Below are 19,334 nucleotides of genomic sequence, written 5' to 3' on the forward strand. Positions count from 1 at the left end.
CTCCCATTCTCTTCCACCCCCACTAAGGCCTAAGCACCAACTTTTCTCTGACCTACACCCCTCTGTCAAAACAAAAAAGACTCTAAGTATCAGTTATTTACACTTTTTGATTGACTGCTTGGTTACACTTTAGTTTCATTGAGCTTCAGTCAGTATGATAATTCAAACAACATTTGCATTTAAACCATTTTACACCGCATTCCATAACAAAAGGTTAATTCTCTATTAAAGAATTTTGAACTTCCATTTAACATCAGTAAGCAAGTAAAATTGAAATTAAAATAAAAACCCACAACATTTTGGAAGAACTTGGAATCATACTTGGTGTTGCTAAACCTTGGGAATTGCAAGCATATTAGTATAGCTAAGAAGCTGCAGAAAGAACCCAAAGAATTATTCCATCCCTCACTCATGCATTCAACAAAAATTTATCAACTGCCTACCATGTCCCAAGTATTGTACAAGGCGGAGAGAATCAATAATGGATAAGATATGATGTCTATCCTGGAGAAGTTTACAAAGAGACACAAAGAAGAATTTCAACTCCAAAAGTGCTAACTGCTCTAAAAAGTAGAAAATTCAAAGGGAGCACAGCAGAGCAGGGATTCACTCTCTGTGAAGCAGGTTTCACAGAGGACAGACCCATGAACTCAGCTCAAGGAGTTTGACAAGGCAAAAGGCAGAGAGAGGGGCAAAACGAATTTTTTTTTTTTTAGAATTTATTTATTTATTCATGAGAGACACGGAGAAGAAAGAGGTTAAGACATAGGCAGAGGGAGAAGCAGGCTCCATGCAAGAAGCCTGATGAGGGACTTGATCCCAGGACTTGGGGATCACCCTCTAAGCCAAAGGCAGACACTCAACCGCTGAGCCACCCAGACAGCCCCAAAACGGGCTTCCTAATCTTTTGCTAAAAGGGCAAATGGGAATGGTTAGCTTTTTTTGTGCTGAGGAAATTTAAGGAAAAAGAGGCTAACACTGAGCCCAGTGTCTCCTGCAGCCACAGACATGACGACAGCTCCGGCTGTGGCAGCAGCTGGGCCACTTCCTCTCCTCAGCACTGATGTGGTCAGGCCAGTAGATGATAAGCCTTCCGAGATGCCCTTTGCCCTTCAGGGAGGAGGGCAGGTACAAGCATTGTCATAGGACTCCATACTCAGCCTTCACTCATTAAAATGTTATTTTCGTATCAGGATATATCAGTGGAAAATAAATTTTATCCACATCCTTTGAAATAGTTATTATTTGGCTTGGCTCTGGTTTGGGCCTTAAGCTTTCAAAGCCATTGTTAGTGTCAAATTTAGGATGATAAAGAGACAAGGTCAGTAGTCAAGTAATGTCTTTGCCTCAAAACAGCTTCCTCTTGACCAGGGAGCTAGCTAAAGGCTTGTTTCTGGAAGCCTGCTGAAGGGAGAGATTTTATACCCAAATTCTAACAAAACCAGGTGTGTAATCACAGGACCCAGAGCTGCCCTGCACCTGCTTTGCTCAATTTCTTGATCCTTAACTCTCCCTTACCCCAAATTTGCAGGTGAGCAGGTTGTATCACTGAACATATTTGATGCTATCCTAGTGTCTAATATTCTTTTTATCACATCCTTGTTTTCTGAAGTTCTAAAACATAGCCCTCAAGCTCCTATATTATTCCAACCTCTGATAATATAAGAATGGATATTCATTCTTTCAACAAGCATTTACCCAACAATAGGGCAAATGGTTAGTTAATCCCCAATTCTCATTATCTCCTTCTTCTACTTTTTTTTTTAAGATTTATTTATTTATTTATTTATTTATTTATTTATTTATTTATTTACTCTTGAGAGGCAGAGACATAGACAAGAGAGAGAAGCAGGCTCTCTGCAGGGAGCCTGATGCCGACTCCATCCCTGGACCCCGGGATCACACCTTGAGCCAAAGGCAGACACTCAACCACTTGAGCTACCCAGTCATTCCCTTCTTCTATTTTAGATAGCTCGTGGCTACCCACCCAGAGACCACATTTCTTAGTATTCTCTACTGGTAAGTGTGTCCTTATGACTAAGTTTATCACAACAAAACGTGAATGAAAGTGAGGTGTGCTGCTTGCAAGTCACTTGCTTTATAGGAAATTGCTTGCCTTCCACTTTCATTCTATCCCTCTTCCTACGAACAGACAGAATGGGAATGTGGAGGTGGCCAAGATTTGACCATGCAGACAAGACCTAAGGAATACTGGAGGAGCACAGTAGAAGAAACTCAGATTGTGAATGACATCATGGTGCTAAGGCACTCCACCGTCTGGGCTCTTACCTTCCTCTGAAATTTTACATGCAAGAGAGTTAAACTTCAGCCATACTTAAGCTATTATTGGTGTTTTGTTTTGTTTTACAGAGAGAGTGAGCAGAAGTAGGGGAGAGGGAGAGAGAGAATCTTTTTTTTTTAAGATTTTATTTATTTATTAATGAGAGACACGGGCGGGGGGGGGGCAGAGACACAGGCAGAGGGAGAAGCAGGCTCCACGCAGGGAGCCCGATGTGGGACTCGATCCCCGGTGCCCAGGATCAGGCCTTGGGCTGAAGGCGGTGCTAAACTGCTGAGCCACCTGGGCTGCCCAAGAGAGAGAATCTTAAGCAGGTTCCGTGCCCAGCATGGAGCCCCAGGGTGGGTCTCACTACCCTGAGATCATGACCTGAGCTGAAATCAAGAGTTGAATGCTTAAGTGACTGAACCACCCAGGTGCCCGTAAACCACTGTATTTTTAGATTTCTTTGTTATAGCAGCCTAGCCAGACCCTCATTAATATAAACATTCATTCAATGTCTGTTAAGCACTTACTAACAGGAACTCTATGTGGGAGTTGGGGGGTGGACAAAAAGTGTTGAATAGATAGAAAAGTTCTCGGGATATAGGTTGCTTATGGTTGAGAAAGGGAGACAAAAAATATAAAACTACATTTGCAAACTGTGGTAAGCGTGTAAAGGAAACAAACGGGGTACTAAGCTAAGGCCTCTCCGAGGAAACATCATTTAGCTAAGGCTTCAAGGTCTTAGGTAAAAATAGAGACAGGGGACTCATCCCAGGTCACAAACTCCCTGCGGATATAAAAAGGATGGCTCTTTGGAGGGAATTTAAGAAGGCAGGTGAACAATGTGAACAGTGTGGCATCAGGAGGAAAGGTTCTTCCTAAAGTGACCTATGCATATACATATATAATTGCACAGACACATTAAAATTAGGGGTAAGTTATCTTTACTTTGACAGTAGTTCCTGTTTTCCTTTTTAAAACAAAACCAGAGTCGGGTTTTTTGTTTGTTTTTTAACTTCTTCACCTCTCACATATTCCAGCCCTGGATCTAGAAAGACTGATCACCTTGAAACCATAAGAACTCTGTCTAACTTGGTAGCATCTTTGGACTCCATCTACAGAATTTGCCCAAAATTAGATTCCCATTGTTCTAAACACACGATCTCCCCAGGGTCATTTCCATCTATCTTATCCTCCTCTTTTTCAGCCTTTCTGACTCACAAGTACTTGAAAAGCCCCCACGTTTCTATAATTCTTCCATTCCCTTGTCTTTCATAGTCAAACTAGGGGCCTGTAGTTTATGTTAACATTTACCAGACACCTTGTCTTCTCCAGCAAATGTCATCATAAAACCTTAGCATTCAACCCAAATCACATGTTGATCACTGCCCCCAACCAGAACTAAAGACTTAATCTCAAGTTACACATTTTGAAGATAAAGGAATGTCACCTCCAATTGTTTTATGGGACTTTTTAAAAAAAATTTTATTTATTTATCATGAGAGAGAGTATAGGACTTTTTTTTTAGTTTTATTTATTTATTTAAAGTAATCTCTACACCCAATGTGGGGCTCAAATTCATGACCCTAAGATCAAGAGTCGCACACTCTTCCGATGGAGCCAGCCAGGTGCCCCCATTCAACAGAACTTTTATAATAAAATAAAAAAGCCTTTAAAAAAATCTAAAACCTTAAATGCCTAACTAAATTCTAATAAAAATATTAATACATAATATAATATAGCATAAATTAGGAAACAGATTATATGCTTCATAATGTTTTATAAACTCCTTGAAAATGAGTGGTATCTTCTCTCTGTAAAATTTTACATCATCCTCAATAAATGCCTTAATTAACGAAGAAGCAAAGTCATGAGACAGGATTCAAATATAAAGCAGCAAGAAAAACTGGAATAAGGAGATGAGAACAAGAATTCCACGTGAGGGGTGGAGGGGAAAGGGACAGTGGAGGTCAGGAAAAGGTGAAGCTAGAAGGAATTCGTGAGGCCAAAAGAGCAAACCTATAGGTGCTTCTCAAAGGCACCTGCAGCTGATAGATATGGAACCAGTCACCTCACACAGTTACAGATGCTCAATTAGGGACTGGACTGGATGCTTTCAAGTCATTCTCAATTAAGAAAGAAAAAACTAGGGAGAGAGAGAGAATGAGAAAGAGGAAAGGTCAGAAAAAGAAAAGTTGGTCAGTCAAACCACTTCAGGAGAAGGGTATATACAATATTTGGAAGAATGAGTGTTCAGAAGTCAGACCGTTAGGTTTAAGAGTGAGCTTTGCTATTTTCTACCCGAGTAGGCTCTCCCCTTAGTTTCTTCTTTAAAATAGAGGTTATAATAATACCTACCTACACCTCATAGTGAGAGGATAGAAATGAGCCAGTCCATGTAAAGTGCTTAGCATAGCTCCTAGCACAATGTGAGTTATCAACAAGTGTCAGCCACTGTTGTACATAAAGGGCCAGCTTCAGAAGAATAACTACTCAAGGTAAGATAGGAAAGCTGTAAAATAAAATAGAATGTAAGCTGTGTTCTACAAGTCAATTAGATAATCTTGCATTTTCTTGGGTATAGGGCCATTTTTGGCTTTTTAAATATATTCAGTTTTTTTAAAGATTTATTCTTTTAAAAGATTTTATTTATTTGAGAGAGAGAGAACACAAGTGGGGTAAGAGGCAGAGGGAGAAGCAGACTTCCCAAGAGCAGAGAGCTCAACGTGGGGCTCAATCCTAGGACTTCTGGATCACAACTTGAGCCAAAGGCAGACTCTTAGCCAAGTGAGCAACCTAGGTCTCCTTTTTTTTTTTAAGGGGGCGAGGGGCAGAAAGAGAATCTCAGGCATCTGCCTGTGGATGCCCTTGTGGAAGACTGAATCTGGAGCCAGACATGGGGCTCAATCTCATGACCCTGAGATCATGACCCGAGCCAAAATCAAGAGTTGAGCACTTAACCAACTGAGCCACCCAGACACCCCAATATATTTGTATAAGTTTAACAAAACAAAATGAATGTGCATTAAAAAGAGCCCAGGGGTGGGCAGCCCGGGTGGCTCAGTGGTTTAGCACAGCCTTCAGCCCAGGGCCTGATCCTGGAGTCCTGGGATCAAGTTCCACATTGGGCTCCCTGCATGGAGCCTGCTTCTCCCTCTACCTGTGTCTCTGCCTCTCTCTGTCTCTGTGTCTCTCATAAATAAATAAAATCTTAAAAAAAAAGAAAAAAGAGCCCCGGGTGCCTGACTGGCTTAGTCAGAGGAGTATGCAACTTCTGATCTTGGGGTTGGAATTCAAGCCCCACCTTGGGTGTAGAGGTTACTTAAATAAAACTTAAAAAAAAAAAAAAGAGCCCAAAGTTGAGGAAAAAGAGAAAACAGAATTTGAAGAAGCTGTCATCTGGCCCATCCCATTTATATAGATACTTTCCACATTATGAGTCCAACTTCCCTCCCACAGTTCCCAGCCACAGTCCACTGGGCTTAAAAAATTTCAAAGCACCTTGGTGCACCTGGCTACCTCAGTCGGTAGAGTATGTGACTCTTGATCTCAGGGCTGTAAGTTCGAACCCCACACTGGATGTGGAGATGACTTAAAAACAAAGTCTTTTAATAAAAGAAATTTCAAAACACCATCATTTGGTATATCACATGGTACATGAATCACGATTCTTAGTTGTAAGCAACAGAAAGTGACTATTGGTGGGTTTTTTTCTTTTTAGATTTTATTTATTTATTCATGAGAGGCACACGGGGGAGGGGGGCAGAGACACAGGCAAAGGGAGAAGCAGGCTCCATGCAGGGAGCCCAACGTGGGACTCGATCCCGGGTCTCCAGGATCAGACCCTGGTCTGAAGGTGGCGCTAAACCACTGAGCCACCCGGGCTGCCCCACTATTGGTAGTTTAATTGGAAAAGGAACATGCAGGTAGCTCAGAAAAATGCTAGGAAGACTGAAAATCAAGCTAGATAAATGGAAAGCTTAGCATCCAGAGCCAGAGCTGAATATTACCAGGGAGCTAGTCTGATGAGACAACTGCCTCTGCCCTGAACCCTATGCTGCCACCGACCCTGCCAAAGCTCTAGACCTGGTACTGCCATCTCTAGCACCTTCACTATGGCTATACTAAAACAGATGGGGCTACCAAGAAAGCAATGATAATGGCCTTTTCTGACTCACAGTGGGAAATTCCCTAACACCTAACATACAGACATTTTCAACTTGAAGTTACATTTAAAGTTAGTCTTAACTGGGGGATCCCTGGGTGGCTCAGTGGTTTAGCGCCTGTCTTTGGTCCAGAGCATGATCCTGGAGTCCTGGGATCGATTCCCACATCAGGCTCCCTGCATGGGGCCTGCTTCTCCCTCTGCCTGTCTCTCTGTGTGCATCTGTCATGAATAAATAAATAAAATCTTTAAAAAATAAATAAAGTTAGTCTTAATTACATTATTCCCACATTCTTTTATTTGTTTTAGCTTGAGATGGAAAGTATATTTTATCTCTCATTCTTAAAATATGAGGCTCCAACATGTGAGGACTAACTGTAGCAGGTTACAAATTTAACTTTACTAACCACTCATTAAGTAATGGTGAGAAACTTATAGAACTTCCCCAAGCCTCAGTTTCTCCCATCTGTAAGTGGGGAAAATAAAACTCACATCATAAGGCGACAGTGAAGAACAACTGAGAAAATGTATAGAAGACTCTTAGGTCAACATCTGACACAAAGAAAGTTTTCAATAAATGTTAACATAAAAAATAAGTTGTCATGGGGATGCCTGGGTGGCTTGGTGGTTGTGCATCTCCCTTTGGCTCAGGGCATGATCCCGGGGTCCCGCATCGGGCTCCCCATGGGGAGTCTGCTTTTCCCTCTGCCTATGTCTCTGCCTCTCTCTCTGTGTCTCTCATGGATAAATAAATAAAATCTTTAAATAAATAAATATAGGGGCACCTGGGTGGCTCAGTTGGTTGAGCATCTGCCTTTGGCTCGGGTCATGGTCCCAGGGTCCTGGGATCGAGTCCCACATCGGGCTCCCTGCTCAGCGGGGAATCTCCTTCTCCCTCTGACCCTCTCCTGCTTGTACTCTCTCTCTCTCTCTCTCTCAAATAAATAAATAAAATATTTTAAAAAAATAAGTAAAATAAATAAATAAAGTTGTCACAACTTGCCAAAGTCTGGATCTCTCTAGTAGAGGTATTATGTTTTATATACATAATGAACTGCAGATTAAGTCTTTATGCTCCATAGGAAATACATCAGTGTTGTCAGAATGCCCTCAAGTTCCAGGGCGCCTGAACCAAGCTGCAGCTAACATGCTATCTGAGTGGCTTGGGCAGCACGATTAAGAAGCTTGATTTTCTTCTTGATTTTGTCTCTGTCTCATCTATCAAACCATACAAAGAATTTCCGAAATGGAAGAAATAAAGTGGATTATCCAGTTTCTCTTTACCCATGGGATAAGAGGAATCTGAGCAGCCACCCTGTCTGTAGGATTCATGGAAGTAAGTAGGAAGGAAGAAACCCTCTGGCCATATATCTAGTCATTCAAATCTGCTTATTCTTAATAACATTTAGATATTCAGTATTTAATTATTAGTGTAATTACTGTAATTACTATACTGAATATAATAATTAATTATTGATGTTGTTAATGTATCTATCCTGAGATTAATTTCGCCTGCCATTTTTAATGTCCACTTAAGTATATATTAAAGATATAAGCAAATATTTTTTCTTACCACTACTGCTGCTAGCACCTTTCTGGGCCTCAGTTTCTTCACCTGTAAAATACAAAGAACAGATTAGATGATCTGTGATTCTATAACTAAAAAATATCAGTAATATTATAATGTTTGTAATAATGTCAAGTCCCTATCCACTTATGAAAGTTAGGAAAGTAGGAAGAAATAAAGTTTGTTCTTCTACATACAACTCTTCATCTGACTTCCTGCAAACTGAGTACTGGGAAAAATTGGCTTTTAAAAACGGACTCTCTTTGGGGCTTATAATAAAGGAGTACCTTCAAGTTCTCGTCGAACCTGGTTCCTCTGGCTATTCTCAATCAAGAAGTGCTAAGCTGTCGGGTTGTTTTTTTGTTTTGTTTTTTTTTGTTTTAGTTTTATTTATTTAAGTAATCTCTACACCCAACGTGGGGCTTGAACTCACCACCCTAAGATCAAGAGTCATATGCTCCTCCGATTGAGCCAACCAAGGCCCCAAGAGGTGCTAAGTTGTAAACTAGGGCTTTTGAGTGAAGATAAATTCTTTTTGTCCTTCAAATGGGAATTGTGACTGGATTTGCAGTATATAAAATGACCAAATGAGGGGTCCCTGGGTGGCTCAGTGGTTTAGCGCCTGCCTTCCACCCAGGGCATGATCCTGGAGTCCTGGGATCAGGTCCCACATTGGGCTCCCTGCATGGAGCCTGCTTCTCCCTCTGCCTGTGTCTCTGCCTCTCTCTCTCCATGTGTCTCTCATGAATAAATAAATAAATAAAATCTTTTTTAAAAAATAAATGACTAGGGATCCCTGGGTGGCGCAGCGGTTTGGCGCCTGCCTTTGGCCCAGGGCACGATCCTGGAGACCCGGGATCGAATCCCACATCGGGCTCCCGGTGCATGGAGCCTGCTTCTCCCTCTGCCTGTGTCTCTGCCTCTCTCTCTCTCTCTCTGTGACTATCATAAATAAATAAAAATTAAAAAAATAAATAAAAATAAATGACTAAATGAAAACTGAGAGATGGAATATCGCACATTCAAATGTTTCCAATCCTATGGATGCTAGCTTTCAAAGACAAAAAACACCTGTATTTCATATTGAATATTTCCATCTTTGTCCATGTTAGGCATGTCACAGACATAAATTGTGAATATAAAGGGTATCTTTCTTCTCCCTGCAAATTATTCTCTTAATCAATTAGTGTCAGATATGTTTTGTTTTTTTTTTAATTTTTTTTATTTATTTACAATAGTCATACAGAGAGAGAGAGGCAGAGACACAGGCAGAGGGAGAAGCAGGCTCCATGCACCGGGAGCCCTACGTGGGATTCGATCCAGGGTCTCCAGGATCGCGTCCTGGGCCAAAGGCAGGCGCTAAACCGCTGCACCACCCAGGGATCCCAATTAGTGTCAGATATGGAAAAAAAAACTCTTATATTGTTAAATTAGTCCTCTCATTGACTTTATTGTTAAATGTGACCTCTCTTTGGCTTTGTTTTCATTCAAGTATCTGTCATTTGCTTATTTTCCCAAGAATGTGTAGCTACAGTTTGTATACATGCCTGATTTTAAAATCAGTTTCTCCAGCTCTCTAATTCTTTTTTTTGTTCTTTTTTTTTTCTCTAATTCTTTAGCAATGAGCAATTACCCCACTATAGTGCCTGTGTCAAACAGAGATAGGCTGGTAACAATTTGTATAGGATTTAAGTAGTTGGCCCTGTAGAGAAGTACTAGAGTTCAGTGGATAAGAGTCTGGGCTCTGGATTCAATGGACAAGTTACTTAAACATCTTGGAGCCTTCCGTTCCCTTAGTTATAAAATCAAAATAATAAAAATATCTCCTTTTGGGGGCTGAGGATTAAATGAGTTAATGTATGTATGGTATTTGACATTGGGTATCGTGCAGAGTAATCCTAAATATTAGATTTTCAGGAATACTGAAAAACCATATAAATTTCAGAGAATTACTTAAAAGCCAACAAGAACAATCACCTTATTTTATAATTCAAGAATCTGAAAGTATAGAAAGGTTGAGTTCTGCTCAAACTCATACTGTGAATGAGAAAAGACTGAACACAGATATCCTGAATTCCTGTCCAGAATTCCTTCTAAAGGGACTGTCAATAAATGAATGAATGAATGAATGAATGAATGAGTAAATAAATAAATAAATAAATAAATAAGCAAGCTGTCTCAGGGAATGTCTGGGCGGCTCAGTGGTTGAGCATCTATCTGCCTTTGCTTAGGTTGTGATCCCAGGGTCCTGGTATCGAGTTCTGCATCTGGCTCCCGGTAAGGAGCCTGCTTCTCCCTCTCCCTGTGTCTCTCATGAATATTTACTTATTAATCAACTCTTTAAAACTAAATAAAAAATAAAGGCACCGTCTCTCTTCAGGTCCTTAGAAGTCGAGGGCCCTGGCTGCCCTCAAGAAGCTTGAGATCCATCTGGGGAGCAAAGACTAACACAAATGGATAGTTGAGTTCACCATCCCAGGTAGGAGCTGTATAACAAAGCTTCATGTGTAAAAGATGGGAGTTGGGGGGGGGGCTCCCCTCAAAAGAAGTGAGACTTGAGGCAAGGCCCCAGCCGGCTGGCCGTTTGACTCTGCAACTGAAACGAGGAGAGGACACTGGAGAGACAAGGAGCTCCCTTGACCAGAGAAGCACTAGCGTCTCTAAGAACATCCAACGTCTAGAAACTTCTCACCCCCACAACCCCGACGTCGACCCTTCAAAACCTCTAAGTGGAACTTTCTAGAACCAGTACGTTACTCTATTAAACATACTCTGGAAAGAGCTGGGAGGAGGAAGCAAGCAGGGAGTAAAACCTCCCTCCCCCTTTCACATCTTAAGAGATGAACTAGGGGGCCAGGTGTCTCCTGGGTCGCTCCTCCGGAGTTGGGGGGGGAGGAAGGCCCGAGCCCCCCACCCCCACCCCACTCCACCCATCCACCCACCCAGAGGAGTCGGGCGCCCGAGGCGTTGGGGGCCGCACCTCTGGGCTCCAGCCACGTCCCGGAGCACCTGGCAGCAAGGCGAGGCGAGAATGAGGAAACGGAGGCCCCGCGGTGCCCCGACCCAGCCCCGGGGCGGCGCCCCGCCCCCACCCGCCGCGGCCCGGCCGCGCACCCGCGATGGGCCCGGACGCTGCTTCCGGCCGCTCCGCGTGGGGCCCGCGCGGCCGGAGGGAGGCGGCGGCGTCTGCCGAGGAGTTGGGAGGGCGAGGGCGGGGACGCTCGGGCAGAAGGGAAGCCTCCGAACCCGGGTGGCGGGGCTCCCCTCGCCCGCTGCGGGGCGCCGAGGGCCCGGCGGCCTCTCCCCGCGGCGGCGGGCGGGACGCGGAGCCCGCGCTGGCGCTGCAGCCGCCGTCCCCGGGCCTGCGGCAGCTCCCCGGCATCCTCGGTGGGAAGCTTCGCGGAGCCGAATTGCCGATATTTGGCGGCGTGGGGAGGGGGGAGGGGAGGGGAGGGGTCCCTACTCGTTTAAATCGCGGCTTTCTGCTTTCTCGCTCTGGTTCCGGGGCGATTCTCCCTTTTCCAAGGAAGCACGCTAAAGTGTCCGGTGCAGCTAAGAAGTATCCCAGTTTAAAAAGGGGGGGGAAAAAAAGAAAAAAGTGCATAATTTTTGGCTTTCTTTTCGGTTGCAAGCCGTCGCGTATTTTCCCCCTGCACGCCCAAGCCTAAAACGAAAATGCAAAAACAGCCTGATTTTCTATAGATTAATTTTGTGACTGGTTCGTTTTTTCCACCACCTTTTTTTAATAGGAAAAAAAATGTAATTGGGCTTTTTTGTTTTTGTTTTTTGTTTTTAGAAAAGGAGACGCGTATTTTAGTTGTGCCTGGAAATGTTGAGAAAAAGAAACGTCGGGTCTTTTCATTTGTTTCCAATAAACCCCAAAAGCAGCCCTTCCAGAATACGTTGCATGCAGGACGGGATTGGGGTTTGAGATTGGGTGGAGGGAGGTTCATAGGCGAGGCTCTCCCAGCAGGATTGCTTGATTGATATTTGCTTTGCCGGCCTGCAATTGAAGTTTAGCTATATTTGATGCCTGGTGTTAGTAAAAATAAGCGTCCAAAACGCTGGGGATTCCACTGGCAGTCATAGGTGACCCTCTGGGCAGCAGGTTCTGCTGAGATCGGTAGGACCCCACCAAGGAAGGAAAATGTGAAAAGTTGTGTTGCAAGGAAATTTTATCCTAATGTATATGTATTTGGCACATGAGTGAATCGTGAAGGAAATTAAGAAACACAGACCAGAACAGTTCCGGAAGCTATGCTATGTCATAAACCAAACAGAAACAAACACGGAGAAAGATTCAGGATTAAAACAACCCCTGGAATGTTCCTTACATCTCTAAGCCCTTCCTAGCTGATCCCTCCTGACAATTTCATGGAGGTTGAACTTGGGCACAGGCAACTCCTCTTTCATTTATTCTTCCCCAGTCTAGGTTCAAAAACAACAAGAACAGCAACAAAAATGTGTTGAATTTTACCTGCTCTGTTTTTCTATTTTAAGAACGTTTGCCTTCAACAGCAAGTAGGCCAATATTTTATTCTTCCAACAAGATGGCAGATACATTCAACTGGAAGGTTGTTTCAAAGATTCAAGTAATCTTGGTGGCTTCCAAGTCAAGGACTTAGTGGATGGCTAATAAACCAGAAGGGGGAAAATGTGAACAATATCCAGCCTAAAACAAATCACATAGAATAAATGGGAAAGTGCAAAATCAAATCAGGAATTTAGAATCAAGAAGTGCACTGGCCTCAGATTCTAAACTACTCTGGTTTTTATTTAGGGAATAAGGGTGATGATACTAAGTCAAATCAACCCACCTCTGGGCGCCTTATCTTTCCGATTCCTAAAATGAGAGATTGGGTAAATGGGTCTTTTTCAGTTTTGATCATCTAGGCACTTGAAGTCCTAAGGCAGAACTTGTGTGTGCTCTCAGAAATGTAGGCAATAGTAGGCTTATCTACAGTAGAAAGTCACCAAAGTTAGCCATCTAGAGTAGTTTGTCTGATAAGGATGAGCTAGCTTGTGTTCTTGTGTGTATTGAAAAAAAAATCATAAGGTCTCTAAGAACGAGTTATTTTACAGTCCCATCCAAAATAAAGAAAGATGTCCATGCATTGATTTCAAATTTTTAAAACAGAAGGGTATCCTGTCATTCAAGACAGTAAATTAAAGACTCAGGCTCCTAGAGCTTCTACTGATAGAATGATTATTCTTCGGGAAGAAGCACAAACAGCAGTGACCGTTTTTTTTTTTCACAGACGTGCTCAGCCATCAGAAAAGCTTAATAAATCCCTATTTAGTATGCATTTATGCAGTGATTACATGAACTTTGACCTCTGAAGGGCTGTAGCAATTAGCTTCAGTGGCCAGCATCTTCTCCCACCATTCCCAACTGGCTTCCTTGGGTCTTTCCTTTCTTGTCTCAATAGCCTGCACTAGGCGAGCATAAAATTTTAAAGTTGACTTTCTACCTGAAGTACTTGCTTTTTGCACAAGTGGATTACCCCCTTCCTCTCCTCACCTCCTGTCTAAAAAGTCATCTCAGATGGATATTGGGGCTCTGATTGTCGATATTACTCAAACGCAAATGGATTTCAATTCAATCTTGCCCTGTACTCTCGCAAAGAAGATAAACTCTAACGGCCCAAAGAGCCTCATTTCATAGCTCCTGGCATCTAAAATAAATCTGATGTCTTCTGTCAGGCTAATTTAACATTTTAAAAATCTTCAATGTAATTTATTTTAAGTCAAATGAAACCTAGTGGATTGGCAGAAAGCTAGAAGAGGAGAGAGGCAGAGGGCAGCTGGAAGATCCTCTCCCCACCTACAAGAAAAAAAAAAAAAGCCAGGAAGAGAGAGGAAAGTGTTTTAAGTTTCTAGTAAACACTGTTTAGCAAAAGAATAATAGGAAAGTTGCCCCTTTCCCAAAGAGGGATGGAACTATAATTGTTGCCTTTAGCTGAGAGCTCAGATAAACCGCTGGGACTCATTCTAAAGTGACCCATCACTGCATTCATCTCTTCTTGAACTTTCAGTGAACCTGAGATTAAACAGGGGTGAGCAGCTAAGCAGTTTGTTGTTAGCAGCCTTTTCAACAACCCTTTCAGACTGAGTAAATATTGATCGGTTTGAATCTGATTGCCCCAGAGGAAAACACCACCACATCTGAATAGCCTCCAAAAGTAAACTTTCAAAGGTGAAGCCAAGAGCAAGATCTCAACTCAGCCTAGGTTGGGGACACCCTGAATTTCGGGAGTACTTTGAACGAGTGTGAAGGAAGTGAGGAGAAAGCGATTGAAAACTGGAATTTTGTCTTGCAATTACCCCCAGTCCCTTACTGAGACTCTTGGCCTTTTTTAATATATATCACTAAAGTGCTATTTTTGTGTTTTCTATCTTTTGTTGTTTCAGACACCATTGCTGTCATTTTTCAGGGAGCTAACCAACCATGCTCCTGAGAGACCAAAACAAAAAGAGAGACCTAGAAATAGGATGTGGTAAGCGCCTCTGATTTAATCGATTGGGACAACTAAAAAGATACAAATGTTTTCCTGTTGAAAGGTATATTAATGTTTCCTAAATGCATTGCTTGTTAACTGATTTATTCCACAACCTAGAGAAGGCTTTGGATGCTTAGCCATAATTTATTGTTCTCCCCTTTCTCGGCTGCATTAAAACCAGCACCTCGAAGACTGGAATCTCCAGGATTCCAGCGGGTCGGGCCCTGCTTTTAGATATTGAAATTACGGCAGTGGCATGCAAATGACACTTTAACACATTAAAGAATTTGGAAACCAGCCATCTGTTTTGCTGTGTGGCCTTACACTAATAAACAAAAGATACTGTATAAGGCCAGGGTGGGAATTGAAAGAAAGAGTTGGCCGACTTTGAAGTTCTCCATCCACTTGAGTCTTTTAGAGGCAACCGCAGAGCCCAGGATCCAAGAGCCAAGGGGAGGGCAGCGGGTGCCCTTGATATGGCCGCACAACTGCGCCTGCAAAGTCCAGGCTTGCCCCCTTTGACAGGGAAGTACAGGAAGTCTCATGGGTGCTCGAGGAGGCCTGCAAATTCCAAGTTTTTGTAGGATTTCTCCTCCCACTGCCAGCCCATCCTTTGTGAAACACCCTTTGTAGAGGAAGGAGGTCATATGCCTGTATTTGTGATGCTGTATCTCTGCTCTACCCTTGGAGCTCAATTAAAGCCTCTGAAAATGTGCGAAGGCAAAGGAAAAGTGGTAAGAGATCTGGGAGGAGAGCCATTTTGAACACTTTGATTTGCTGGCTTCCTCTGTTTGAGAGCAGACACTTGCCTCGGTTGGAAACAACTTGAATATTGAAAGACTTCAGGGCAGCTTTCAAAAGTTCACCTGGAAGCATCTGTCGAGCCCAGAGAAGAAAATAAAAACTTTTTTTCTGGGTTAGGGGATTGGAACTGGGTTATGGATTAGAGCAGACCCATTACAGCCGAGATGGCTATGGAATCAAAGCTGAATCTGATGGGAATGAGATATGTAACCCAGAGGAGCTGGGCAGGAGGGCCTGTAGACAGTGGCAGGAAGGGAAGGGTACTGACAGGAGGGACAGGAGGAAAGAGGCAAGGGTTTCCTGAAAACAGACCATACTCGATTTAGAGGATGGAATATACTGGAACACTGCCTGACAAGCAGAAAAAGAAGAGGGTTAAAGTGGAGGCCTTGCCCTCAAACAGCTTTATACTGGAGCTCATTAAATGTGAATCCCTTAGCTCTTGGTTCACTGATGTGAGGAAAGACGGACTGAAGAGTTTGGGCTTTTGAAGGGCGTTCTGTTTATACATACGTCAACATTCAGTTGGAGGTGAAAAGGTTAGCACTTGACCCAGGAAGTATCCATGTTTCTTTCAAAAATAGATCTGCCTTATAAATTTCTTCACCATCCATTTTTTTCCATTATGAACTTGGATTATAATAAAGGAACTATTGTTATTTTAAAGAAAGTCAACCTATTAAATAGGCATTCGCTAGGTGCCATGACACAGGGGAAGTTTCAGCTACATAATGGAAAGCCATTTACTTTTTTTTCAAGGAAAGGCCCACCTCTGAAAGTGCACACCACCCTTCCCCAGCAACCATGTGAAATGAGCCAATCTTGTTGGAACCAACAAATTGCAGCCAAGCCAAATACAGGGATGCTTAAGCATATGTGAAACTTGAATATATTTATTACAGACATCTTAAGACCCGTAAACTCTGCTCTGGATCACATTACTCCAGGATCACAGAGCTGTTCATGATTGTACAGGAAAGGGGGGATATCATAGACTCACAAAGAATAACTGATATAACTCAGTGTGGTACTTCAGGGACATGAAAACATTGTGCGACATGCAAAAGACTATTCACGAATCACACAAAATATACATTCATTGTGCCATCCATCACATTAACAAGTGAGCTGAAAATACATCATATCCAGCTAAGATAACTGTGGAAGGAAGAAGCTGGCTTGAATAATACCTTTAGGTTCTAAATAACCCAGCACAAATTTTAAATAGAGTGTGGCCAGAGAAACAATAAATGGGGTGGGGATGGGGAGAGACTTAGCACAGGAAGCAAGGTTTTTGAACCTTGTGTTTTTTTAGGTCTTCTTAACTCACCGAAAGAACAAATGCAGGCTACCCTCTGAGGCATATGACTGAGTTTAAGTAAGCAATTTTATTCTTTAACCTATAATCACATATAAAATTGTACCAGCTTTGAGTTACCCACCCTGTTTTAATCACTTAATCTAAACATTTCTAGAAAATCTGTATAAAGATAAATCTCTCAGGACAAAGTATTTACAACCAGCAAACACACACATGAAATTGAATTAAATTAAGGGATGAATTAATTGTGTAAACACGCTCCTAGTGCATCTCTTCTTTATGAGCTCCTGGACTCTCCTTTCTCTCTATCCTACTTTAAGGGCAAAGTAGGGGAGAACTGTAAATACACAAATAGGTAAAAGATAGGCCTCCCTCTGACATGTTTCTGCTGGCAAAGGAGACTATATTCCAAAGGACATCTAAAAGGAACAGATTCTGTGGAAATCTTCCAAAAGTAGGGAGGGGTGTTGGGAGCCGTCAAAAAATTGATTATGGCACCTAATCTGCATCAAGGAGTTAGCACACACACACACACCTCAATCAAGCCTCTAATCTAGAATTCTCTGGAAACACACTGTCCTGGCCAGGAGCTCCCCAGATAGGATCAGAAAGGAAGAGAGAGACTGTAAATGGAAAGGAAGATAAGCTAAGAATGTGCTTTGGGTAAGAAGTCCCCAGCCCTCAGAGTAGCCTGGGTTGCGGAGTCTGGGGCTGGGTGGGCCTCAGTGGGAGGTAGTCAGAGTGTCTGAGGTAGAAGACCCCGGAGACGGAATGCAGGGCGAGGAGCTGGACTTCTCTGAAGATTCCTCGGCCTTCTCCTCACTTCCTGGCGGGGTGGCAGGGGAGATGGGCAAGAGGCCCTCTTTCTCTCTTTTCTTCTGCTTCATCCGGCGGTTCTGGAACCAGATCTTCACCTGGGTCTCGTTGAGCTGCAGGGATGCGGCGATCTCCACCCTGCGGGCGCGGGTCAAATACTTATTGAAGTGGAACTCCTTTTCCAGCTCGGTGAGCTGCTTGGTGGTGAAGTTGGTACGCACTGCATTCGGTTGACCCACGTAGCCGTACTCTCCAACTTTCCCTGGGGACATGGTGGGGAGCGATGAGAGAGAAAGATAAAAATTTTTATCGTCCATATGAGATCCCCTATATGCTTCAGAGCAACATTCAGGTAAAGGGGAGATCAAGAATTTCTCAACAGAAACTGGGCTGGGAAAGGTGACTGATGAGGTGTAAAGTGTTAATCTCAAGTCAACCATTTGCATGGTCAGATTGGTGATTAATGGAGCCTGGAGATATTAACAGAACCACCCCCCAACCACCACACAAACACACACCCCTACCCACTTCCTACTCCAGAACCTCTAAAACTCAGCCTCTTGGGAAACACAACACTCCCAGATGCTCCTTTGCCCCGATGCACCTGGGCAATCTCTCCACACCCTACAACACTGGTGGGAAGAAGCAAGAACTTTTCTTAAGTATTAATTTTCCTTGGCAACTCAGCAAACTAGCTCCTTCCAGAACCATCAAGGAACATCCAAAGAATGGCAAGACTGACCTGTTTTGGGAGGGTTTCTTTTGACTTTCATCCAGTCAAAGGTCTGTGCTGGAGAAGAGGTCTCTGATATAGGGGAGCGACAGGCTTCTTGGTGGCTGGCGTGGAGAGGGGACAAGGAGTTATTATACGTGGCCAGGGCCAGGCTCTGGTGCTCTTGTCCATATGAGTGGTGAATGTACTGAGGCGAGCCCACCGCGCCCCCGGCATAACCCTGGTGGTGGTGGTGATGCTGGACCATGGGAGATGAGAGATTTCCAGAGTAAGCTGCGGGAGCGCACGAGGGGTACCCACCACTTACTTCTGCTTCCTGATTTAGTGCGTAAGGGCTGTAAGGCGCGCCGAAGTTCTGCGCGCCATAGCTTGGACCACAACTCGAATGGGAGTAGGACACCCCCAGGTTCCCGGGAGTCTGGTAGGTGGCCGCTTGGGGGTGGTGATGGTGGTGGTGGTGGTGGGGCGGGCTGATCTGCACCCCCCTGCCCACTAGGAAGCGGTCGTCGCCGCCACAGCTGTTAGCACTGACCGCGCACGACTGGAAAGTTGTAATTCCATGGTCGGAAGGGTAGGCTCGCGCTGAGCAGGTCCCTGAGTCGCCACCGCTGAGGATGGGGTATTCCAGGAAGGAGCTCATTCTTGCATTGTCCATCTGTCACTGAGGGACCGGGTCCTGCGAAGCCCTGAGTGACCGTGCCAACTTTCTCACTTCCTCCATGGGGCCGGAGAAGAAAAATGATATGAATGTACAGTGCGCAAGAGGGGGGGCGCGAGGGCGGAGGGCGCAGGGGGAGGGGCACGTGACTCCGCCAGCCAATGGCGGAGCCTCCTGCGAAAGTTTGCTGGCTCCCGCGGTGATGGATCACCGTTTCAGTGGCATTTAAATCCCCGGCGCTGCTCAGTCTAGGTGACGCGCAGTCGCCCCCCCAGGCAGCCCAGGCGGCGGCGGCAGCTGCGGCGGCTGCAGGGGCAGATTCGGAGCGCTGGGCCGAAGGGGAGCAGCCGCCACCCTCTGCGCGCGCCGACTGCGCTCTCCCCCCCTCCGGGAGGTGGGGGCTGGGAGGCATCCCCGTCTCCGCCCCCTCCCCACCGAGCACAGAAAGATGAACTGGCGAGAGGTGAGAAGGGAAAAGAGGGCTCC

At 44.1% G+C, this 19,334-nt stretch overlaps 1 protein-coding gene across 2 annotated transcripts; it reads right to left on the bottom strand.

The window, feature by feature from the left end:
- Positions 1–16,197: 16,197 nt before the first annotated feature.
- Positions 16,198–19,307, bottom strand: HOXA1 (homeobox A1). Of its 2 annotated transcripts, XM_055314608.1 has the most exons (3): positions 18,498–19,307; positions 18,200–18,294; positions 17,588–17,719 (listed from the first exon to the last, which is right to left on the bottom strand). In XM_055314608.1, exons 1-2 carry the CDS (start codon positions 18,843–18,845, stop codon positions 18,235–18,237), a joined length of 408 nt encoding a protein of 135 aa, XP_055170583.1. In that variant the 5' UTR covers positions 18,846–19,307; the 3' UTR covers positions 17,588–17,719; positions 18,200–18,234. The 2 variants fall into 2 exon arrangements, with proteins under 2 accessions (XP_055170582.1, XP_055170583.1); XM_055314607.1 differs by having other exon boundaries at positions 16,198–17,719; positions 18,200–19,307.
- Between the last annotated feature and the right edge of the window lie 27 nt (positions 19,308–19,334).

The sequence above is a fragment of the Nyctereutes procyonoides genome, unplaced genomic scaffold (genome assembly GCF_905146905.1).
Source record: "Nyctereutes procyonoides isolate TBG_1078 unplaced genomic scaffold, NYPRO_anot_genome, whole genome shotgun sequence".
Taxonomy (NCBI): domain Eukaryota; kingdom Metazoa; phylum Chordata; class Mammalia; order Carnivora; family Canidae; genus Nyctereutes; species Nyctereutes procyonoides.